The sequence below is a fragment of the Loxodonta africana genome, chromosome 12 (genome assembly GCF_030014295.1).
Source record: "Loxodonta africana isolate mLoxAfr1 chromosome 12, mLoxAfr1.hap2, whole genome shotgun sequence".
In the NCBI taxonomy this organism is placed as follows: domain Eukaryota; kingdom Metazoa; phylum Chordata; class Mammalia; order Proboscidea; family Elephantidae; genus Loxodonta; species Loxodonta africana.
Window position 1 is genome coordinate 57,617,212 of NC_087353.1, and position 24,226 is coordinate 57,641,437.

Sequence of the window (24,226 nt, forward strand, 5' to 3'; positions counted from 1 at the left end):
CACCTGCACAGGGCCTCAGCCTCTCTTGGGATGCTCTGATCCTATTCTGGGATGGGGTCCATGGATGGGGATTTTTAGCAGGTGCCCAGGTGACCCTCACGGTCAGACAAGTTTAGGAAACACTGACTTGTTGGAGAAGTGTTTATGTGACAGTAGCTGCTTCCTGTCCCTGTGAGGAGGGCTGGGGTCTGCAGGCTGTGAGCACTGCCGCCTCCACGTCAGGATGATCTCTTCGCACCCGCCCCCTGGTGCTGAAGGCCCAGACCCCACCCTCCCCAGCCCTCCTGTTACTCACTGGGTGTCTCTGGCCCTCCTGGCTTCCTAGCTTGGTCAGGGCGTAGTCTCCAGGCCAGAGGAGGACCCTCCAGTGACTTCTCTTCTCTGTCCCAGTCATCCCACAGAGCTGAATTCAGCAAGCTCAGCCTGCTGCTCCCTGGGGAGCTGGCCTGAGGGGACTGCTTGTGAGCTCCACCCTGGTCAGTGCAGCTCCCTTGGATGGGGCTTGTGCCCAGGGGGCTGGAGGAGCCACAGGCCACGCTGCCCAGGGCCTCCCTGGCCCTACTGCTGGGGCTGCTGGTGCTCAGGGGGCCAGTCCGCTCGAGGTTCAAGTGGTCGATGGGAATTGGTGAGTGGGGCTCAACACTCCAACAGTAGTCGTCATCTGCGATGGAGGGCTCCCCATGAGGCAGGGGTCTGTTTGCCTGGTAGGAAGCTACTCCCTGTTCGTCGTCACTGTCCTCGACTTCCACCACTTCACCTACAGTGGCCCGACTCAGCCAGTATGGCTTGGGCGACGAGTGTCTCTGCAGTGGACGAAGAGCCACAGGAGAGATGTGCTGGTGGTACCTGGGCCGCTGACCAGAAGGGCTTGTGTAGGCTCGCCTGCCACTCTCAGAGCTTCCTGGGGTGGCAGGAACCAGATATTGTGGCGGTGATTGAGGCACGATGACTGGAAACGTGCTTTCGTTTACTTCCCTGTTCTCGGACACAGCCCTGGGCCTGAGGTGAGTCTCTACATCCACTGAAGTCCTAGACCGCAGGCCTGAGATTGGGGTCTGGGAGGAGCAGGGGCGGCCCCTGCTGGCCAGTGGGGTGACGGGCACCAGCCACGATGTGTCCGTGGTGCTGTCTTTGGGGCTGCTTTCTGCGTCACAGAAGAGCCTGAGCCACCCTCTGCTGCCCTGAGGGACCCCGTGCCCTGACTGCTCACCCTTCCCCGACTGCAGCTCGGCTGCCCCTCCTACTGGGCTTGGAGAACATTCCGGATCTGTGTCATCAATGTTGATGACTGAAAACAGCTCCGAGGACATGGGGCTGACTTCCAGCACTTTCCTTTCCTCTGGGGGACTATTAGAAACGGATTTCATTCCAGTCTGTTCTAGCTCCAACTCTTCATCCGAATCCAATAAAATAACCCCCACATCTCTGTTCATGTTGGATGGAGAGCACAGAAGTCTGGAGCACAAGTGGCCAGGGTCTGACTGGGTGAGGTCAATGGACGGGGATTTTTCTGTGGTGATCAGGCCCCCTTTACTTTTGCATGCTGACATGTAACTGCCTCCTCTGTCTTCGTGGTGGCCTGGATCCATAAGTAATGCAGGGATGCTACTGTCCCTCCTCTGCTCTGGTGGTAGAACTGGGGACCATGAGTTCTGGGAGATCACCTTGGAAACTGCACTCTGCAATGGGGGCTTTAATGGGGATGAGCCATCTGTGCAGTGGGGACTGAGGTGGGACCAGGAAGGACCCCCATCCCGGGCGGGCTGTGCCTGCGCCTGGTGATGCCTGGGGGAACAGGACACCTCTGCCTCTTTCTCCACAACGGTCCCCTTTTGCTCCTCTGGATCACTTGTTATCTGGGAAGGTTCAGCATATTCTCCTTGAGCTGATGGGAAAAGCTGTTCATAGTCACTGATCGAGGGCAAAGAGGCACCTTCTTTCCTTTCTGCCCGGTGCTTGCCAGGAGAGCTGGAGGTGCTGGAGTGGTGCAGCGTTTCCCTTGAGGCCTCCAGTTCACACGTTTCTGCATCCTCCTCGCTACGGGAACGCTGGCCTGGGGAGGCCAGGGGAGCTGACCACTCCACAGTTTTCCATCTGGTTGGGGCCTTGTCGCTTCCCTGCTTGGGTGATTCCTTTTGTCCTGCATCTTCCAACTGTGCTTGGACCAGGACGCTTGCTAGGACACATCCAGAAGCTGTATGGTCTTCCCCGAGCTGGTCAGCTTCCTCCTCTCTCTCTGCTGCTCTTTCCTCTTGGAGTAGCTTCCACTGAGTAGCTGCAAATTCATAGATTTCTTCCATCTCTGCTTCGTCCATCTTTTCTCTGTCTTCTCCATGGTCCTCAGGTCTCGACAGGGCCTCTGCTTCCTCTTCTTCACCTACCCACATCAACCTCAAGAGTTCTTGGAAGTTCTCTGCTCTGCTTTCACAGTTCTCGTCTTCCTTCTCCTTCCTGAGGCCACCCTCCACATCCACTGTAGGAGGTGCTTGTTCACATAGGTGGACAAGCTCACTCATGCCAAACCTGCAACACAGACACATGTGTCAGCATGGCCCTGAGTGGAGGCAGCTCTCAGGGCCCGGAGCGGGCTGAGGACCAGAGCAGACACCCCTCCAGGGAGGCACAGCCTTGACTTGTTCCTGGCCTCTCCCCCGCCGCCCCCACAGACAGTGTCCACCCTCATGCCCAGCAACACCCCCAGGCCACTGAGTTCTAGAACCAGAAACCTGTGATACTGTCAGGCAGGGTTCATAAACTCCACCACTGCAAACGGAACTGCACCGGTGAACTGGGCTGAGTTTAGGGTTATGGTGTTATGGATTGAATTGTGTTCCCCCAAATGTGTGTGGTAAATCCTAATCCCTATGGAGCAGCTGTTAAGAGCTCAGGCTGCTAACCAAAAGGTCGGCAGTTCGAATGGAACCTATGGAACAGTTCTGCTCTGTCCTATAGGGTTGCTGTGGGTTGGAATCAACTTCTTTTTTTTTTGGATACCTGCAGTTATAATCCCATTTGGGAATGGGTTTTCTTTGTTACGTTGAGACAGGATCAGTGTAGGGTGTACTGTCAGTATCCCTTGGGATATAAAAGGAATGGATTAAGCAAGCAAAAATGGGGGAAAATAGATGCCATGCTATATGAAGATCACTAAAGGGCCATGGAACAGAAGCTGAAGAGACAGCTCAGGGAACCACAGTGTTGGGAAAGGACTGCATGGTCTGGCTTTAGTGGAGGGACCGTGGGGTCCAGCTCAGGGAGCCACGTGTTTGGGGGAACAGAGCTGAGGTCCACTCTCTACCATGTCCAGGGAGCTAAAAGCCCATGACTCAGCAGAGGTGCTATTCAACAGCGCTGGGCACTCCTGCCAGGCCCATTTTGGCCAAGAAAGGTGCCCTGTTCACCAGGTCATCACTGGTCATAAACTCGGGATTAAACCCAAACCAAACTCGTTGCTGTGGGGTCAATTCCGATTCATAGGACCCTATGGGACAAAGACTCATTTCTGCTAGCCTCAGCCCTGGCCCTTCTGTAGTTTGTGCTATCAACCTGCTTGTTGTTAGTTGCCGTCAAGTCAGTTCCAACTCATGGCAACCCCAGGTGTGCACAGTAGAGCTGCTCCATAGGGTTTTCAAGGCTGTGACCTTTCAGAAGTAGATTGCCAGGCCTGTCTTCCGAGATGCCTCTGGGTGAGTCCGAACCACCAACCTTTCGGCTAGTAGTTGAGTGATTAACTGTGTCACACAAGGACTCATCAACCTGCTAGTCCCAGTCAGTTAATTTCAAGGGCTATGAAGTCAATAAGAGGATGAGCCTGACCTGAGGGCCAGGGAGCTCAGGCTGGGGGCCAGGTGGGAGGGCCAGCCAGTGTCCGCAGTGTAGAGGTAATGCAGGAACACACGGGCTGCCTCAGTGCTGACGTCACTCAGCAGGACGCGCTGGGTCCTCAGGTCCCCATCTTCTACAGCGAAGAAGCCTTCACTGTTTACCTGAGGGTAACATAAAAGGCTTATTGGTTGCACAGGCATAACTTGGAGCAGGACAGATGGACTGGGATGTCCTGACTCTCAAGCCTTGACAACAGGCTCAGGCCCAGGAAAAGCATTATCCAGTGCTGATTTTTTTGCTGGCCAGGAATTTTGTAGGACGGGCTGTAATACTTCTGTTTTCTACATCACATTAGCAGGGGGTGTTCAAGAACCCAGTTAGTTTCTTCTCCAGAGATACATCAAAGGCTCCAGAACACGCTAAGAGACTGGCAGTAGACTCCTGGGTTCCTGCAAGGTGTGACACTTAAGTCAAACCATTTCAGAACGGCATCAGAACAGAAGCTACTGAAAATGTCCTTTAGCAATTCAATCTGAAAGAGCTTGATTATGAGGCCTTATCATTTTGTAAACAGGAACAAAGGAAGCAATTCTGGAAAAAAGGGATTTTCATTCAACCAAACAAAACAATCTGATGTTTTGCAATCCTGAGGTCTTCCTCTCATATCACTTCCTAACCTCAGAAGTATCTTTCTCTCTTCCCCATTTAAGCGTAACCACTATGGCAATGGAGAGAAGAAACCATCATTCGGGGCAGGCGAGGAAAGGAGGGAGGAAGATGGGTGAGAACGTGGGTGGGAAGGGACATGAGGGAAAGCTCAAGACAGGGCTGCTGAGGACAAGGAGTGGGAAGGGAGGGAATTAAGGGAGCTTAAAAAATAAATAAATAAAAATTTTTTTTTTAAGACTGAAGGGAGAGACTGCTCAGAGCACGAAGAGGAACAGCAGCAGGAAAGGCGTGAGGAAGGAGAGGGAGAAGGGAGGAGGAAGGAGCCGTACTTACGTGCTGGATGAGGAGCGGACATCGTGCATAAAGCACAAACTTGTGAGCATAAAGCACCTCCCCACTGTCCACCTGGAACTGAACATCACTCAAGTGTGGGTTATTGACCATGGCCCTGAAGTCAGAAACCAGTACGCCGAGGGAGAGCTGAAAAGGGACAAGGGATGGAGAGTCAGTGTCTACCCACCACCCACTTCTCGGCCTGAGCTGTGCCGCATTCACACACACACTAAGGGGGCACTAGAGGGGCTAAGATCAGGATCCTCCATCTCCTCTCCAACATGACTCCACTACTGGATTCCACCTCTCCTTTACCTTGAGGGGCTTAGCAACCAGGAACAGCTAAACATGAGCTTCTTTCTCAAGCTCTCTATTACCACGAACTCCCTACCCTAAAATATGTGGGGCCAGCAATGGAAAAGCGTAACAATTATGAGAGGATGTGGCAGCAGCACTAGCAGCTACTGAGAGCTAGGCTAGGTGCTCTACCAAGAGCCTGTTGCTGTCGAGTTGATTCCGACTCATAGCGACCCTGTCCAACAGAGTAGAACTGCCCCATAGGGTTTCCAAGGCTGTAACCTTTACGGAAGGTGGGTTTGAACCATCGACTTTTCAGTTATCCACCAAGTGCTTTAACCACTGCGCCACCAGGGCTCCTCAGGTGCTCTGACAGACTGTGTGTTCAAACCTTAGAGCAGCCTGTGAGGAGTGATTACAGCCCAATGTGACAGATGACCCAGAGCCCACACAGCTCAGGGACTTGCACAGGGCGTGTGCTCCAGGTCTGTCCTCTTAATGCCTGTGCTATGACGCCGCCAGGCTGGGCCCTGGGGTGACGGATGGTTGATACGAATATCCTAGAGGGATGATGTCCACTCTAAGGAAAACCCAACTGCTAGCCCCACTAGCGAGCAACACAGAAAGCTGAACTGCTTAGTGAGGCCCTGGCGGGACCTGCATGCGATGGGTGCAGTGAATGCTTAGCCAGTGAACAAAAGGAGCAAGAGCCAAGTGCAGAGAGCAGGTGGCCCTACAGGGGTGACCTCACAGGGCAGCTGGCCCTCCCTCTGACTCCCAGGACAAAGCCCACTCCTGGGCTGGCGATGGTAGTAACCCACATACTTCAACAACACAAAGAACACAGGCTTCGAGGCAGTGCCCTGAGAACACAGGAGGCTCCCTTGGGCTCTCACTTGGTTTAGCTCAAAAGCTGTAAGATGTAGTCGGCTTTCTGGGAAGCAGAGATGCTTCACAAGAGAGCAATGGAAAGGTGTAAGGGCCTGGAGGCCGGTAGCAAGCTGACCTCATGAACACCAGACAAACAGAGTGGTTAAGACCATGACAAAATTGCTGAGAGCCAGACAGCACGGCTGTGCCAGGGGTCCCCGTCCTTACCGAAGCACCACCACCTCTCTCGAGATGCTCCTCTTCGGAGGGCAGGACAAAGCCCGACAGTGGGAGGCCACTGGGCACCAAATCTATGGCTGAGAGAAGGATCTGCAGATTAGAAGACCAGCGCCCAAGGGAGGTGTTTGTTGTCTGAGGATGTCTCGATTTAAAGCAAAGAGTAGCTAACATCAGCCAAACGACCACCCGACCACTCGCTCTGGAAACTGTGACAGATGTACCTAACTTACCTGGAGGAAAGACAAAAGCAGCCACCTGCAGAGATCAAGTGTTCTTCCCGTGGTACCAGAATGAGCCACGGATCCTCAGGCCCAAGCTGCCATCACAGCGGCATGGGGACCACGGGGCTGGCCAGTGTCCTCCCGGTGTCTCACCTGCTTCTCCGTCCCAGCTGGCCAGGCCTATGCTGCTGGGCCCCTGGCTGGGGCTCAGCCCCTCTCTCGCCAGGTCCACGAGGTCCTGTAGGGCCTGGTGCTCCCTCTGGCTGGAGAAGGGTGACGCCTTCTTGGGGTCAGGCTCCGCTGGGTCCTCCCTGGGGCTGTGGCCCATAGGAGGGGGGCCGCAGGGGGTGGGGTGCGTTTGCACATCCGGCTTTGGCTGGTCAGGTGGTCTTAGCGACCAAGTCGGCAATTTTGGGAGACCCTAGAATGAGTCAGAAAGCCCATCCAGCCATGTTATCATGATCACTCATGGTACAGAGGGGCCTGGCTAGAGGAAATGAAGGTGAAACTGCTCCTGTCCAATAACTGCAGATCAGCTCAAGGGCTAGAGGATGAGGGGCCCGGGGTGCCAGTCAAAGCCCAGGGCAGGCCTATGGAGCGCTTCTCCTTTACTGCATGTCAAGGCCAAGATCCTGCCCATGTCACCCAAGTATGGAGAAAGGTCTCTGGGCCTGGCCCTCCTAACCAATCACCAGCTGCTGTTGAGTTGATCCCGACTCATGATGACCCTGTGTGTGTAAGAGTAGATCTGTGCTCCATAAGGTTTTTAATGGCTGATTTTTCAGAAGTAGACTGCCAGGCCTTTCACCCAAGGTGCCTCTGAGTAGACTTGAACCTCCAACTTTTCAGTTAGCAGCTGAGCACATTCACTATCTGCACTACAGTCTACATGGCCTCAGGTAGATGAGCACCTAGTCCAGGACCAGCTGTGTCAGAGCTGCCTGGAGTGTTTATTTAGATTGCAGAATCCTGGACTCCATAGCAGACATACCATGTCAGTGGCTTCCTGGGTGGAGGCTGGCATTTTGCACTTTAAACAAACTCTCCAGGAACACACTAAATTTTGAGAACCAACAGTCCTCCATTTTTACCAGGGAGAAACTCCCTATGGCTGACTCTCCTGGCTTTCCCACCCCTCCTCTCCTTTCAGATTTTCTGCTCCCAGCCTTGGGTGCCCTGTGCAGCCCCTCCCCAAAGCCTATCTGCAGGTGTGTCTAGAGGGGAGGGCCTCACCTGGGCAGGCCGCCGGGACATGATGGGCGGGACCAGGCCTGCCGTGTAGAAGGCCTCTGGGGCCCAGGTTCTGGTCAGGGCACTGCCCTCCCACAGAAAGCTCTGCTTCCCTTCAGGCAGCTGCAGAAGCCAGCCTGCCTTTTCCGACTTGTTCTTTAAGATTCTGCTTGCAGGAAGTGGTGGCGTGCTGGACAGTTCCACGGCCTCTGCAAAGAGTGTGGCGACGTTCTCCTCTGTCTGTTTCCATGTGGCCTCAGAGTCCTGGACCAAGAGTGGGGGCAGGGAAGCAGGGAGTTTCTTCTTGCGACTTTTCTTCTCTAGAGATAAACAGAAGCAGAACACATCAGTGATAGAGCCTGTCCACCCATCCGGAATCCAGCAGTGGCTGGCTGTGATTGAAAAGCAGTGCAGTGAGGCTCTCCCTGGGTCACTGCAGGCCCAGAGCCATTGCTCCCGGCCACCTGTACCTGCCCACGGCCACCTGTACCTGCTCCCAGACACCTGTACCTGCTCCTGGCTTTATCCACTCAGAAAAAGCCCTCTCCAGTCCGAGCGCCAGCACAGTCTTGGACTGCTCCACCTCCGATCGAGACAGAGCCATAGCCACCAATATGTCCTCGGAAGGTGCCTTGGGCTGATTGACTTTCCGCCTTTTCTGGGGCTCCTTCTTGTTGGGGGCTCCTTTCCGTTTCAGACTTCCAACTTGAGGGCTGAAGCTTAAAAGGCAGCCAAAGAGGAGAATGAGTGAGGGCTGGAAGGGCACCGTCTACGTGAGGCTTGTCCACACTTGACAAGAGTGGGACCTGTTCTTCTCCACATGGGCATGAGGAGGGGACTAAATATTCTCAGTGGGTCTCCTCTGCTTCAGGATCTCGCTGTGCTTATTCTACTGCCTCAGGTGAGCCATGCACTCCTGGTAAAAAGTCCAGCACAGTCCAGACATGGGTTGGTGGTCTAGCTGGGCATGGAAGGATCCGGGTCCTCCCATGTGATGCTGCCCAGTGGCTCCTGGTGGATGCAGAGCCGTCAGGTACGTGCACACTCTGCTCACGGCCAAACCCATCCAGCGGAGTCTAGGGAAACCGCAGGACACTTGATGGCTCTGTGCCAGCTCTATGGGTCCCTGCCAGCTTCTGCCTGTCTACTTCAGATGCCCCTAAGGCAGTCCTGTCCGAACCTGCCAGGGAAGGGCCCTCCCTTCCTGTGGGGCCCAGGGCAGCGCCTCTGGCTGCGACCTGAAGGATAGGCCTCCCCGCTTAGCCTGCAACCTGGTCAGCTGACCCAGAAGTCGAGTGCAGCATCTCAGGCTTCCCGGCTTGTTTGGTTTGGAGGGCTACCTGGCTGGAGAGACCCTGGATTGCCTGGGTGAATCCCACCAGGCTGGGCATGAAGCAGGAGGGAAAAGATACGAAAGAGCAAACCAAGGTACCACCTTGGAAGAGCTAAGTGAGCGTTAGTTCAGTTCCCGCTTCCTGGGAACCCTGTGTGATAGCCACAATCTTCAAGGGGGAAAAGAGCTGCCCCAAGAGCCTGGGGTCCCTGCATGTGGCAGCTGCCACGGGCTGCACCTCTGGGCCCAGCAGACAGGGCCTGGGCTGCAGTGAAAGGGTGTGGGGTGTAGGGGGCACACAGGGTGCTCTGACCCTACATTCCTCAGGAGAATTCCGACCACCTCAGGGATCCAGAGATCCCAGCCTTGGCCTTAAGGGAGGGGAGTTCAAAGTCCCAGAGAGGGTGTCCCATTGCTGTAGCTTTCTACTCTAACAGACTTCTAGAAGGACGCATGCACATTTTGTTTCACTTCTAGGAGGTATTAACAACCAGACATGTTGCATCTGAGCAGGCAGTTTAGGTGGGGTCCGGCCAGAGGCAAGCACTGGCTTGGAGATGTCCATCTAAGGCCTCGGGGCTTCAAACTCTCCCACGGAAGGAGCCCTGGTGGAGCAATGGTTAAGTGTTTGGCTGCTAACTGAAAGGTCGGCGGTTTGAACCCACCCAACCACTCCATGGGAGAAAGACCTGGGTATCTGCTCCCATAAAGATTACAGTAGCCTAGGGAACCCTGTGGACCCCTGGTGGCGCAGTGGTTAAGAGCTTGTCTGCTAATCAAAAGGTCTGTAGTCCGAATCCACCAGCTGCTCCTCGGAAACCCTATGGGGCAGTTCAACTCTGTCACATGGGGTTGCGAGTCGATAGCACCAAACAAGTGTTCATGTGCTAAAATACAGACAGTTCGCTGGCTAAGAGACTCAACCTTTGACCTCACTGCTGGCCCTGCTCAGGTGCCCAGAAACTGCGTGTAGGCCATGGCGGGCACACAGGGCCACTGTGCTGTCTTTCCCTTTGCTTTGCGCTACTCTCAGCAGGGCCTATTTTAACACATTTGCACTTAATTCATGCAAATTTTTAAAAAATAGGGTGGTGTACTTCTGTCTCACCGACTCTTTGAACTATGCCAGATAATCTTACACTGTTTTTCCTGGGGGCTGTATCAAGTTGATTCCAACTCACAGTGACCCTATGGGACAAAACAGAACTGCTCATAGGGTTTTCTTGGCTGTCATCTTTATTGGTGCAGATCTCCAGGTTCTTCTCCCACAGAGCTGCTGGTGGGTTCAACCACCAACCCTTCAATTAGTAGCCAAGTGCTTAACTATTGTGACACCAGGGCTCCTTCATCTTATATCAAGACTATGAAAACTGGACTACACTGAGATGGAAACCATGCTGTACAAGACATGACATGGAGGAGATGAAGTGAGCTACCAAATGCTTGGCTGCTGTTGTGGGCTCGGGCTGCAGAAATATGGGGTTGGAAAACTCTTAGGAAGGACCTGGAGGAAACCATTCCAGTCCTTTCCACAGACCTGGCTCTACAGCCACTTCACAGCCTTCAGGGATGCAGAACCTATCTCCCCCTGAGCCCCTTCAGGGACTGTCTCATTTTCTCCATAAATCTTTCACTTCCAAAAATCAAAGAGGGCTCTCTGTCCCTCCAAAGTTATAAGAAGTCCTTTTAAAAATAAGTCAGAGTACAAACGCCATTGTTTAGCATCTCTGATTCGTTTGTCCTTCGGACTCACCCGGATGCTGTGGGGCTGCAGCGCCTGTCAAGCTGAGCCGTCTGCAGCCGCACAGCCTGCAGCAGGAGCTGGGGGCAAACCTCCATCTTCACTGCACACTGTTTCAAGTGGCTGCTTCTGCTCTTGGAGGTGAGAAACAACTTGCCACAAATGGGGCACTCAGGGATCTGAGGGGTGGAAGGTCTTAGTGACTTTTCAGCCTCATCCAAGCACCTAGAGGGAGACAGGAGAGGAGGACCAGCCTCCTTGGTAATATGATTGTAGCCGGCAGAGATCTACACCAACACAGACACATTGTGGGTCAAAGCATGTTCCCTCACCCTGTCACCTCCACTCAGTGTGGACATCTCCTAGAAGTGTTGCTGCTTGTAATAAGTCAGCCTGCAGACACTCAGTTTAGTATTTGTTAGCAAAGGTGTCTAAAGAAAGCAAGGATAGATTAAACTCAGAGTTACCAAATGATCCAGCAACTCCACTTCTAGGTATATACCTGAGAGAAATGACAACATACATCCACACAAAAGCCTGTACACAAATGTTCACAGCAGCACTATTCACAACAGCCAAAAGGTAGAAACAATCCAAATGTCCATGAACTAATGAATGGATAAACAAAATATGGTCTCTCCATACAATGGAATATTATTCGGCCATAAAAAGGAATGCAGTTCTGATACCTGCTATAACGTGGACGAACTTTGAAAGCATTACGCTAAGTGAAGGCAGCCAGATGCAAAAGGCCACATATTACACAATTCCGTTTACATGGAATGTTCAAAACAGGCAAATCTATAGAGACAGAAAACAGATGAGTGAGTGCCTAGGGCTGGGGGGAGCTGGGCAGGAATGGGAGAGATGGCTTAACGGGTTTGGAGTTTCTTTTCGGGTGATGAAAGTGTTCTAAAATTGACTGTGGTGATGGCTGCACAACTCTGAATATACTGAAAACCAATGCTGTACACTTTTGATGAGTGAATTGTATGGTATATGAGTTATATCTCAATAAAGCTATTTAAAAAAAAGGAAAGAAGGCAGCAAAGATAGGAGGTGATATTGCTGTGGTAAACTGTGCCAGAATTCCTGCCTCAGCCCCAGGCAGCCCAGGCTCTGGCTGCATCACGGACAGCTGACATGAGGGCTCCTCCTACCTGTTCATGTGCTGCTCCCTCCGCGTCACGTTCATGGAGGAAAGGTTCTTCTGGCAGATCTGGCAGAAAAACCACCCCTCCTCCTCCAGGCTCTCCTCAAGTGTGGGTACTCGTTCCTGCCCCAGCTCCTGCTGCAGGGCCAAGGCCATCACGCCGTCGTTCTCTGTGGCAGGGGACCCGGGCTCACAGCCTGGGGAAAAGCACCGGAGACCCATGAGGATAAGCTCCAAGGACAAGGTCACCTGCAGACATTGAAGAGCACGGACACGGACGGCTAGAGCATGGAGAGCCCAGCCCCCAGCACCATTCTGCAGGTCTGGTGGCACAGCCTTGCTTGGCCCCAGCACTGCCCAATGAGAGCCAGCATTCCATGGGGTCCTAGAACAGTACTGGCAAACCTACCTATGCCTCAGGGTCACCTGGGAAGCCTGAGAAATGCCAGTTTGGATTCAGCAGGTCCAATTGGAGCCCGAGAGTCTGCATTTCTGACAAGCTCCTAAGCACCGCTGCTGGTCCATGGGCCATGCTTGGTATATCCAAGTCCCAGGGAACTTGTCTTGCTTTCTGCTAAAGTTGCCTACCTCGGGTGTTTGGGATGTACATGGCTCCTATGCCAACAAATCAAGGCCTTCCTTTCAAAGCTCAGTTCTCCTACTGTTCTGACCTTTAGTGCCCATCTCAGAGGAGCCAGGTCAGAGGGAAAGGCCTTTCTCACTAAGGTGCAGACCGATGCCTCAGCAGGATGTCAACTCAGGAATGCTGTGGACCTTTGGGGTGGCCTGAGAATCCTCAGTGCTCTCAATGGGAAACTGCGAATGCAATACCCAGAGATCACATGCTTATTAGCTGGAGGTCTGTCAATAAGGAGCCCTGGTGGCACAACGGTTAAGTGCTCGGTTGCTAACCAAAAGGCTGGTGGTAGTTGGAACCCACCTAGCCACTCCACAGGAGAAAGACCTTATCATCTGCTCTCATAAAGATTACAGCCTAGAAAACCCTATGCGGCAGTTCTACTCTGTCACATGGGGTCGCCATGAGTCAGAATCAACTCAACAGCACCCAACATCAACAATGTCTATATGGTTTCTTCCTGTTTCTTTTCCTCTTGCACATTCTCATCAGAGATGAGTATCTGTATGGTTTAGGGATAAAGAACAGGACCACCTTACAGGATATGCCTAGTGGGTGGTGCAATAGGAAGTACAGTGCACCTGTGGCGCATTCTTGCCAAACCGTTGAACCTGTATCTAACGAGACCTCTATTTTATTTATAAGGGTTAGAGAAAGGGGTTATATGACACCACGAGGAAATAATCAAACAAATTCGGAAAGAGGGGAACTGTTTATAAGACAATTTTATATTGACTTCAAGAAGTCAATGTTGTGAAGAAAAAAAAAGATGGGGACTGTTCCGAGTCTAGACATTAAGAGACTACCGAACTATGACTATGCACAGTATGTGAAGTTATACTGACTCCTCCTTCAGAAAAAAGAAAATAGCTATCAAGATATCCTTGGGACAACCGGGGAAATTTGACCATGAACTGTGTACCAGGCAACATTATAGAATTGGGTGTGATCACGGCACTGTGGTTATGTAGGACACAGTTCTTCTTAGGAGAGGCGCACTGCGGAGTGTCTGGGGATCAAGTGGCATGATGTCTAGAATTTAATTTCAAATGGCACATTTCAAACGTATATTTATAAAGCTAGATAAAAATATATATGGAAAATGTTAATTGTTAAATCTGAGTTGAGGGCATAGGGGGTTCATTACATCATTATTTTCAACTTTTCTATATGTCTGAAATATTTCATAATAAAAAGCCAGGGAAAGCAAAAGAGAAATAGGTACCTGTTAAAGAAGCTAAGTGAGAAAAGATTCCGGGGACACTTCTTTCTCTAGCTAGAGACAGTGAGCCAAAGGTGAAAATCACCTGGCAAAGAACCTGCCCAGAGCAGAAACACAATGACTGCTGGTTCCTTCCAGTCTCCCTTTCCCTGGAGTTATAACTTATCTCTGTTTGCAAGATGAAATATTCCCGTCATACCGTTCCCCACCATCGGCTCCTCTTGAGGGTCCTTTGGAGCGTTTTCTGCAATCATAGCTTTGAGTGAGCACGCTCCAGGAGCATGTTTCAGACGTGCAGGGTCTGCTCTCTTGAACCGTTGCATTCGCTGGAGGACCAACTCTGCTGTCCGCAGCTTGGAGGGACTGGGAGCCACCACGGTCAGCCCGGAAGAAGAGGGCTGGGTGTCACTGCTAGGAGCACCCTCTAGCAAGGAGAAAACATTCACTCGCATCTGTTCTCACTGGAGAAGCAAAAGACTGTTCCCCCAGGTACAGGTTAGACCGAGTTTCAAAGAGGTGCTTCACCAACTAGAGTAGGTGTGACTGTCAGGTGGGAGGGGGACTGACTTGCTGTTGGCAAACCTGCTGTCATGGTAATACAGACACAGTGACATCATTTGTGACAGGAAGGGCAAGTGGGGAGTGACTGCTAATGGTTACAGGGTATCTTTCTGGGGTGAGGAAAAGGTTCTAAAATTAGATAGCAGTGGTGGTTGAACAACCATGTGAATATACCAAAAACCACTGCACTGTATACTTTAAAATGGTGAATTTTATGGAATGTGAGTTATATCTCAATAAAGTTATTATTAAGGAAATACTAATGACAAACATTTATCTCTTTCTAGATCAGGAGTTCTCTTTTAACTTGGGGTCCACCGGTGGCCTTCAGATCTTTATGGCCTTCCACGGATCCCCTGAAGTTAAGGCAATTTTGCAGGTATGCATGTGGGTGCAGTTTTCTGAAGAATCGTATACACATTTCCTCACAGCCTCAAAGGAACACGAAGGAACTCTGTTTTGGCAACATTATGGAAGCCACTGTTTACAACCCTCTCTGTGGGCTAAGTCTTTACTGGATCTCCTGAGAGGAGGAACTGCTGACCACGCAAGAAAAAATAATAAACCTTTAAGATAAGGTGGTGAAGGTAAGAAAAACTTAGAACTCAGGACCCCAAAGTTCTTCTGCTACATTATAAATGCAAGGGTGGTTTCAGTTCTGCATGAATAAGGTATCCTAAGCATATGCTCAGTGGGCTAAGGGCAGCAGAGGGGTAAAGCTGCTTTAAACAAATAAATCAGAAATTAGAATAAAAGGTCGTGGGTGGAGAAAGGAAGGGCCTGAAGGTTCCCCTGGGACATAAACCCATATATCACCCGCATACTGCCTTCTCTGTAGCCTAGCCAAAAACTGGCTAGCTGGCTCCAACTTACCTGCTTTGGAATGAGTTTGAGAAAACAAATTATTTTCACGCTCATGTAACTCATGTCAACTGTGCAATGTAAATATTACTAGAAAATTCTGAAAGAGCAGAGGGCTCCAAACATAATCGTGTAAAAAATCCACACAGGGATTATATTATCTATGAGTCTTGTTTAAAACGGAGCTCTGGTGGTGCAGTAGTTAAGAGCTCAGCTGCTAACCAAAAGGTCCGTAGTTTGAATCCGCCAGCAGCTCCTTGGAAAGCCTATGGGGCAGTTCTACTCTGTCTATAGGGTTGCTATGAGTCAGTATCGACTCGACAGCAACGGGTTTGGTTTTTGGTTTTTTGGTACTGTTTAAAACAAGAGTTGGCTAACTATGGCCTTCAAGCTGACTGCCCGTTTTCATAAAGTTTTGCTCGGGCACAGACACACTCGTTTTTTCACGTTGTCTATGGCTGCTTTTGTACCACAAAGGCAGAGTTGAGTGACTGTGACAAGACTGTATGGTCTCCAAAGCCAAAAATATTGGCTCTCTGGCTGTTTCCAGAAAGTTTTCCAACCCCAGGTTTAAAATGATACAGATCACCTCTAGTTTCCTGTAGAAACATTCTGGCAGTGGCTCATGTCCATTACCTGGCTGGGTGCTCTGTGCACTGTCCTGGAGTGCAGGCAGATCTGGAGCAGGTGCGGGAGTCAGCACATGGACCTTCCCACTCACAGCCGGAGCCGTTTCCCACTCTTGCAACTTGGCAGCCCCTTGATTTTTAGTCCTTGCGGCCTGGCTGCCAGGTCGTGTTTTCTTCAACACGGGGCCTTGAAGGGTTTTGCTCTTGGTAGTAGTTTGTTTGGGCCTTTTCAATTTGCTTCTTATCTGAGTGCCGTCTGAGGCCTTTTGCTTCTTCCTTTCTCCCGACAATTCCTTGGTTCCATTCTTCTTCACCCTTTGGAAAAAGCTGGTGCAGAGTTCTTTAAAATCATCGTCTGATTCATCCATCATCTGATCAGCTTTAAGGCACTTGGGTTGGTTTTTAGAGGAAAGAGGGCTGACCTGGGTGTAAGCACACAGATGAGAAAGTGAACAGAGGGTAAGCCTGGCCTGGCCTTACTCACACACCCTGCTTCACCAGGGCTTCTCTCTCCTCCTCACTGAGATTCCTGGAGAGTTTGCACAACTGAGCCAAAAGTACTGTTTGCTTCTCTATAATGATTTCAGATGTCTTTCTTCAAACTGGGCCTGTGGTTAAACAACATGTTTTAAACTTCCCTCTGTGAAAGTTCACATTTGAGAGAATGTTTTGTTGTCTGATAGATGCCTCTGAGATAGAATACACATGACCTTGGTGCCCAGGTGATTCTTCAAGCTCACCATGGTGGTGCCAAAAACCAAAACCAAACCCAGTGCCATCGAGTCGATTCTGACTCATAGCGACCCTATAGGACAGAGTAGAACTGCCCCATAGAGTTTCCAAGGAGCACCTGGCAGATTCGAACTGCTCACCCTTTGGTTGGCAGCCATAGCACTTAAACACTACGCCACCAGGGTTTCCCACCATGGTGGTACAGCCATTTAATTTCGCATCTGTGGAAAACCAAAAGCATCAAAGTGTCAGGAACAGACATTGCCATTTCATGCCATTTCTTCTAGAAAAGTACAAGAGCAAGTGGGATATGGGGAAAGTCTTCAGGGTAACAACACCCCTGTCAAATACCCAGGTGTAGCCTGGCTGACAGACATAGCAGGGGAGACAGATCTAGAAACCTGTTAGAGTATATTCTTCCACAGGCAGGAGAATGTGTGCATTTTGGAAGAGTATTGTTTTTACTGAAATTTGGGAAATAAACTCCATGAAGGGTAGTCACCACAAACAAGATAATCCCTAGATCCAGAAAAACTAGCTTCTACACTGGTCTAAGGAGCCCTGGTGGCAAATTGGTTAAGCACTCAGCTGTTAACCAAAAAGACTGGCAGTTTGAACCCACCAGCCACTCTGCGGAAGAACGACCTGGCAGTCTGCTCCTGTAAAGATTACAGCCTAGGAAACCCTATGGGGCAGTTCTACTCTGTCACATAGGGTCGCTATGTGTTGAAATCGACTCGACAGCACCCAACAACAACAACAATGCTGGTCCAAGGCCCCCAGGTATTAGAAGCTCTATCAGTAGACACTACAATATTAGAAACACACACAGAATGAGAGTGAGAATGAAACAAAATGCCCCCAAACACTTAGGAGACAAAAGACAGGAACACAAAAGGTTCATCCTTCATTGATATAACCAATTTTTCAAAAAAAAAAAACAAAAGGGCTACTTTTCTCCATCCTCACTCCAGCAAGAGTTCTACAAACTCAGATGACTAGAATGCTGTCCACATGCAGAGGTTGGGTCTTATGGGCATGATTATTTACTTTGGCACAGTTTAGTGGGGCTTGAAAGTCAAATTTGAATGACCCAATGCAATCTCCACTGTCCAAGTAACACCATTAATCATTTCGTTTTCCTGAACTGGACAGATACACACACCTAGAATCTACTTTGCATGGCTGGCTTATTCTCATCTCGATGTCACCCCCTTAGAGAAGCTTTTCCTGGTCCTTTACAGAAGTGGATCCTCCCCACCACGGCATTTATCACCAGTTATAATTGTATGTAATAGATAACATTTCTTGAATACTTACTGTTTACCAGGCACCCTCCCAATTATTTCATAAGTCTTTAACTCATTTAGTCCTTACAACAAGGAGCCCTGGTGACGCAATGGTTAAACGCTCAGCTGCTAACCAAAAGGTTGATGGTTTGAACCCACCAGCCTGGGGCTCCATGGGAGAAAAGACCTGGCAATCTGTTCCTGCAAAGATTACAGCCTAGACAACTCTATGGGGGCAGTTCTACTCTGTCACATGGGGTTGCTATGAGTTAAAATTGACTTGATGGCACCTAACAACTGTCCTTATAGCAGTCCTAAAGTAGAATCCACTGTCATGCCTCCTTTATAGCAAGGAGACAGGCACAAGCAGAATGAGGAGCTGGCTCAAGTTCATGTAGATTTTGAACCGGCAGGGCTGGGCTCAAACCTGGGCAGTCTGGGTCCAGGCAGTCAGCAATTATATTTTTATTCATCTACTTATTATCTGTCCCTCATAAGTGAAAATGTCACAAGGACACAGGTCTATCTGTTTTTTGTATTCCCCTTGGCTAATCCCATGTCTGACTTGGAATAGGTGCTGGACAATGATTTGTTGTATTAATTAACTGCAGAGTTTGGTATAACCAGAGAGAAGAGAAAGCGGTAGGAGAGAAAGCTGCAGGGAGAAGCAGAGATCAGCTCACAAGGGCCTAGAAAGTCAGGCTAAGCAAACTGAATTTTATCCCATTGGATATGGGCAGTGGAGAGAGCAAACTGCACCTCCTCCACGATTGTGTTGCGTCTCCACAACCCTGTTAATAACTAGTCTTAAAACAGTCCATCTCCTGTTGTTGTTAGCTGCTCTGGACTGGGCCCCCAACTCATGGCAACCCCATGTGTTACAGAGTAGAACTGCTCTATAGGGCTTTCTCTGCCGTAATCTTTAAGGAGTCCCTGGAGCAAACGGTTACGTGCTTTGTCTACTGGCCTAAAGGTTGGTATTTCGAATCCACCCAGAGACACCTTGGAAGCTGGGCTTCAAACTGTTGGTGCTCAAGCCCCTGCTGAGAATTTGCATTTCCACCACAGACATACTGAATCAGAATCTACGTTTATTATCTTATGTATAATAAATTTTCAGAACCACTGCTCTCCTAGTCCTCAGAATTGGTCCCAAACCAGCAGCATCAGCATGGCCCCGGAACTTATTACTAAGGAACCAGCTGCTTGGAGGACGGCCTGGCGATCTGCTTCTGAAAGGTCACAGCCCTGGAAACCCTATGAAGCAGTTCTGCTCTGCACACTTGGGTCACCCCCGTGTCGGAACAGACCTGTCGGCAACTGCCAACAACCATTACAATAGCAGTTTGCCAGGCCTTTCTTCCGGGGAGCAGCTGGGTGGGTTAACCGCCAACCTTTAGGTTAGCAGCCTGTCCCACCCAGGCTTCCACCCATCCCCTACATGCGTTCAATCAACGTATGCTGACTAAGGAAAGGGATCCTCCGAGTCGGCAGGCTTGCATAGGGCAGGGGACTTGTCCCCAGTCGGCTTTGTACCACGATCGAGCCCGGCCCACGGATGCGCGGAATGAATGGACGGATGGTAGTGGGGCGGACCCTCCCTCCGTCCCCTAATCCGGCGTCACGAAAGGGGGATAGGGGACCAGCCTGGGGCAGGGCAGCCAAGGCCTCCGACTGCTATAAGCATTCATATGGCGGTGAAAACTCCGGGCGCCAGACTGACCGTCGGGCTGTGACCACTGCAGCATCCGGATCCACCTCCTGCCCCTTCAGGCGGGCCCTCTCCCCCCAGGCACCAGGCCAGAGGGCCAGCGAGAGAGACCGGCGAGAAAGACCCGAAGTGTCAGCACCTCTTCCTCCGGGTTTCAGACTCCCACCCCAAAGCCCGGCTCCTCCTACCTCAGGCACCGCCGCGGCACCTTCTCAACGGAGAAAGACGCGCCTGCGCGTGCGCCGCCCGGCCCCCCACGGCGGAGAACTGAATTTGCGCAGGCGTGGAGAGGCCCCGGGAAGACCGCTTCCCGTCGTTCTCTGCGGTCTTGGGCGTGCGGTGGAGTGCGTTTCCGTTCTGCGCAAGCCGGTACGGAAGTACCGTGCTGGTCGGGGCCCGTGGTTCGAACCTTGTGCTGGGCCGCGGTTCTCCCGGAGAAAGTATGTTAAATGGTGAGGGAGAGTCAGGGTGAGTTTGGGGTACTGTCGCAGTCTTAAAGTTCGATTCCATCACAGTTCACATAGAAAATGTCTGGGAATGCAGTGGCGGTCCCCTCGGAGCGCGCCTTCCTGTGGAGCATACAAGAGTAAATGGAGTAATTTGGAGAGGCACCAAATCCGGCCTAAGAGGTCGGAAAGACTTCCTTCTGGGAATATAAGTCGAGGCCTGGAGGTCGGGTGGAGTTAAGTACGTGAGGAGAGGGGTGTACAGCGCCAGGCGCGGCCTGGAAGCAACACCCCAGCGCTGCGGCCTGGTTGCTCATAGTTGTTGAGGGGCAGGTGAAACTGCAGAGGTCGGCCACAGGCTGAAATTTGAGGAACTTTGTAAATCGTATTGTGACCCTATACCTCGCAGCATGATTTTTGCTTTTCAAAACGGGTTGTAGAGAGCTCGACGTAATTAACGCCATAATGAAACTCTAGGTCTTTTTTTTGCTTGGCATTTTGTACACTCTCACTTTCAATGCCCTTTTGTATTACACCAGCTGCACTGGTCTCTTTGCAAAGGGGTGCGGGCCTTTTTGGCTCTTGCGGCCTTGGTCTTCCTCCTTTTGTTTTCTTGGGAGATGGCCTTCAGCCTGTAACGCGGCAGCTACGAAGGCCGCCTGGAGGTCTTGGTGTGTAACTTTCTTCTTGGTTCTTATCTCAGAGTAAATTTGGCAGGCCAGTTCCACTACCTGCGAGATTTTTATATAAATTTTTTTTGCCTGTTACAAACTTAAAGATTAGAGTCCAGATGTCCATCATGCATATCTTTAGTTGAATGGTTCCTTGTAGTTTGTGATGTATGCTCATCCGACCGTCTGGGCTACATGCTTGAAGACATTATGTAATCCTTGCAAAAATGATATATAAGCTCTGTTGTAGAAATTGCTTTTTAGAAGTTGATAAAGACAGCCTGTGTTGCTGCCAGACTTCTGGTTGGTGTCACCTCCTAATAAAGTTCCTCTTTATGACTTGGAGTACTTTTTTTTTTTTTTTTACATGAAACCAACAAAGTTTTGCATGTTTTCAAAGTACACTTTGTTTTACAAAGACAGGAAGGTTCCCAATACATTCTGTTGAAGGAGAAAACGATGTACAGTTTCTCATATCCAAGTACATCAGTCCACCAGGGTTTTCAGGTTTAGGTTTTCAAAGCAAGACTTGGTTACCTGAATGCGAAACTTTGTAATACATTCTGTGAAAGAGAAACCAATATACAGTTTCTCTCATTTAAGTAGATGAAGTCAAAAGGGTTTTATCTGTTACCAAAAAAAAAAAAAAAAGCTTGTTACATGCACCAGAATGTTCACTATACAGTCTCTGACTTAGCAAAGAGTGTATAGCTTTCCCATACAAGTACATGAAGCCACCAGAGTGTTCTCATACATTTCGTGAAGTAGAAAACAATGTAGAGTTCCTCCAGCACAAGTACATGATGGTAAAACGTTCAGGTTTTCAAAGTACATTTTGAGGGATGGGAAAGTTACCAAAATATGAAGACGATAACAATATAGAGGTTCTCTCATTCAAGCAAAATAAAAAAACCACTGCCGACTCATTCAAGTACATGACAGCAAATGCAATTCAGGTATTCAAAGAAAACCTTGGTTTACAAGAATGCAAAAAGTTCCATATACGTTGAGATAAAGAAACATATGGATTTTCTCATTCAAGTAGATGAAGTCAAAAGCATTTTACCTGTCACCCAAAAACACTTTGTGTTAAATACACAACAGTGTACTCCATACATTCAGAAAAGAACAGTTCTCCCATTCAAGTTCATGAATACACCAGAGTTTTACTTTTCAAATTACAATTTGTGTTACAAGAGCAGGAAAGCTCCCAAAGCATTCTTTAAGGAGAAAAAAAAAAAAGTTCTTTTCAAGTATGTGATGGTAAAAAGTTTTAGGTTTTCAAAACAAGCCTTGGTTTTCAGGGATGCGAAAGTTACAATACATTGCAAGAAAAACATACGCATTGTCATTCATCTAGATGAAGTCAAAGACACTTTACCTGTCATCCAAAAACACTTTGTATTAAATGCAAGGGATATTTGAATTTTCTGATTGAGAAGAGGAGGTACAGTTTCTCCCATTCAAGTATATGAATTCACCAGTTTGTTTTTTTCGTATTTTTTAATTGTACTTTAGAGGAAGGTTTACAGAACAAACTAGTTTCTCATCAGTTAGTACAAACATTGTTCTATGATATCGGTTAACAACCCCATGGTATGTCAACACTCTGTTCTAAACCCTGGGTTCCCTATTACCAGCTTTCCTGTTCCCTAAAGGGCTGGTGTGCCCCTTTAGTCTCATTTTGTTTTATGGGCCTGTTCAATCTTTGGCTGAAGGGTGAACCTCAAAAGTGACTTTGTTACTGAGCTGAAAGGGTGTCTGGGGGCCATGCTCTCAGGGTTTCTCCAATCTCCGGCCAGCAATTCTGGTCTTCCTTTTTGAGGTAGAGTTTTGCTCTACATTTTTCTCTAGCTCTGTCCAGAACCCTCTATTGTGATCCCTGTCAGAGCCGTCAGTGGTGGTAGCCAGGCACCATCTAGTTGTACTGGACTCAGTCTGGTGTAGACTGCGGTAGGTGTGGTCCATTAGTCCTTTGGACTAATCTTCCCCCTGTACCTTTTGTTTTCTTCACTCTTCCTTGCTTCCAAAGGGGTAAGACCAGTGGAGTATCCCAGATGGGTGCTCACAGGCTTTTAAGACCCCAGATGCTACTCACTGAAGTAGAATGTAGAACATTTTCTTTATAAACTATGTTATACCAATTAAGCTAGATGTTCCCTGAGACCATGGTCCCCACAGCACTCAGCCCAACAATTCGGTCCCTCAGGGAGTTTAGATGTGTCTATGGAGCTTCCATGACCTTGCCTTGTACTGGTTGTGCTGGCTTCCCCATTGTTGTGTACTGTCTTATTCTTCACCAAAGTTAGCACTTGTCTGTTAAGTGTTTTTCCATCCTCACCTCTCCACTCCCTGGTAACCATCAAAGATTGTTTCTTTTTGTGTGTAAACCTTTTCATGAGCTTTTACAGTAGTGGTCTCATACAATATTTGTCCTTTTGTGATTGACTTATTTTACTCAGCATAATGCCCTCTAGATTCATTCATGTTATGAGATGCTTCACAGATTCATCATTGTTCTTTATCGTTGCATAATACTTGACTTAGAATACTTTTCATTGGCTCAACTGCTCCAGGGCATGGAGCTTAATCAGGCAACAGTATTAAGAGTTGGTACTTCAACCTGCAGTCATTGGGAGCCATTGGAGATTTTGTTTTATTCAAGAACTTTCAGTCGCAGTGTAGAAGCGGACTGGGGGGAGCCAAGATTGGAGGCTGCTGTCATCTCAGTGAGAAATGAGGTGACCTGAATTAAGGGTTGGACTGTAGGGGAGTGGAGATAACGGAGAAGTATTAAGGCGTTAGAACTGTCATGACCTAGTTGTTAGAATTTGTATGTTTCTGGCCTGGTGGCACTGTGATTAGGCATTCGGCTGCTAACCAAAAGGTTGGCAGTTCAGTTCACCAGCTGCTCCTTGGAAATGCTATGGGGCAATTCTACTTTGTCCCATAGGGTGGCTATGAGGTGGAATCGACTGATGGCAGTGGTTCAGGCCTGAGTGTTTTTTTTTTTTTTTTCTTTTCTTTTTTAAGAAAAACTAATTCATTGAAGTGTTTCCAGAACTTTACAGAAGGAATGTTCCTTAAACCTGAGATCCTCAACTGAATCACCTGTGGAATTTTTAAACTGAAAGTGCTTGGACACCATCCTTAGACCTGCTGAGTAAATTCCAGAGGGAAGGTTTCCCCCTGCATCTTTTGAAAGTTTCACAAGTGATTCTGATGGCCCCTAGATTAAGAGCCACTGCATTTAACCACCTAAATGAATAAATTCTGTGGGCTAAATATAAAAGATGCATGAGGTGTAATTGGGATTTGGAGTTAAATATGATCCCTCCTTTTAAGGAGAAAAGTTACCCAATAACTGGAGCTACTTTCTCTTTAGCCTTTTTCTCTTGAACTATGGGAGCCCCCTTGGCCTGGACTCTATATTGTGACTTACCTCCAGCAGAAGCTCTGGGGTTCATGCTTTTCCACTGGAACTAGGCATAAGTCACCCACTGTGTCTACGCTGAGGGACAATTTCCAGTGATAGTGTTACTAGGTTCATGTTAG

General features: G+C 49.3%; 2 protein-coding genes across 6 annotated transcripts in view; one reads left to right on the plus strand and one right to left on the minus strand.

Moving 5' to 3' along the window:
- The window catches only part of SLX4 (SLX4 structure-specific endonuclease subunit), a 28,965-nt gene extending 9,159 nt beyond the window's left edge, over positions 1-19,806 (minus strand). For 2 of the 4 annotated variants that reach the window (XM_064295466.1, XM_064295468.1), the window contains exons 1-12: positions 19,567-19,736; positions 15,830-16,244; positions 13,971-14,195; positions 11,920-12,109; positions 10,772-10,984; positions 8,196-8,404; positions 7,689-8,005; positions 6,609-6,876; positions 6,223-6,311; positions 4,828-4,974; positions 3,817-3,986; positions 296-2,523 (exon numbers count right to left, since the gene is read on the minus strand). In XM_064295466.1, the coding sequence (XP_064151536.1) occupies positions 296-2,523; positions 3,817-3,986; positions 4,828-4,974; positions 6,223-6,311; positions 6,609-6,876; positions 7,689-8,005; positions 8,196-8,404; positions 10,772-10,984; positions 11,920-12,109; positions 13,971-14,195; positions 15,830-16,193 (4,420 nt within the window). In that variant the 5' untranslated portion in view covers positions 16,194-16,244; positions 19,567-19,736. The other 2 variants (XM_064295467.1, XM_023557421.1) reach the window with 2 other exon arrangements.
- Positions 19,807-19,842: 36 nt separating this feature from the next.
- Positions 19,843-24,226, plus strand: part of DNASE1 (deoxyribonuclease 1) — a 67,519-nt gene continuing 63,135 nt past the window's right edge. For both annotated transcript variants that reach the window (XR_010323611.1, XM_064295493.1), the window contains exon 1: positions 19,843-20,022. The gene's annotated coding sequence lies outside the window, so the exon portion shown is untranslated. The remainder of the gene's footprint in view (positions 20,023-24,226) is intronic.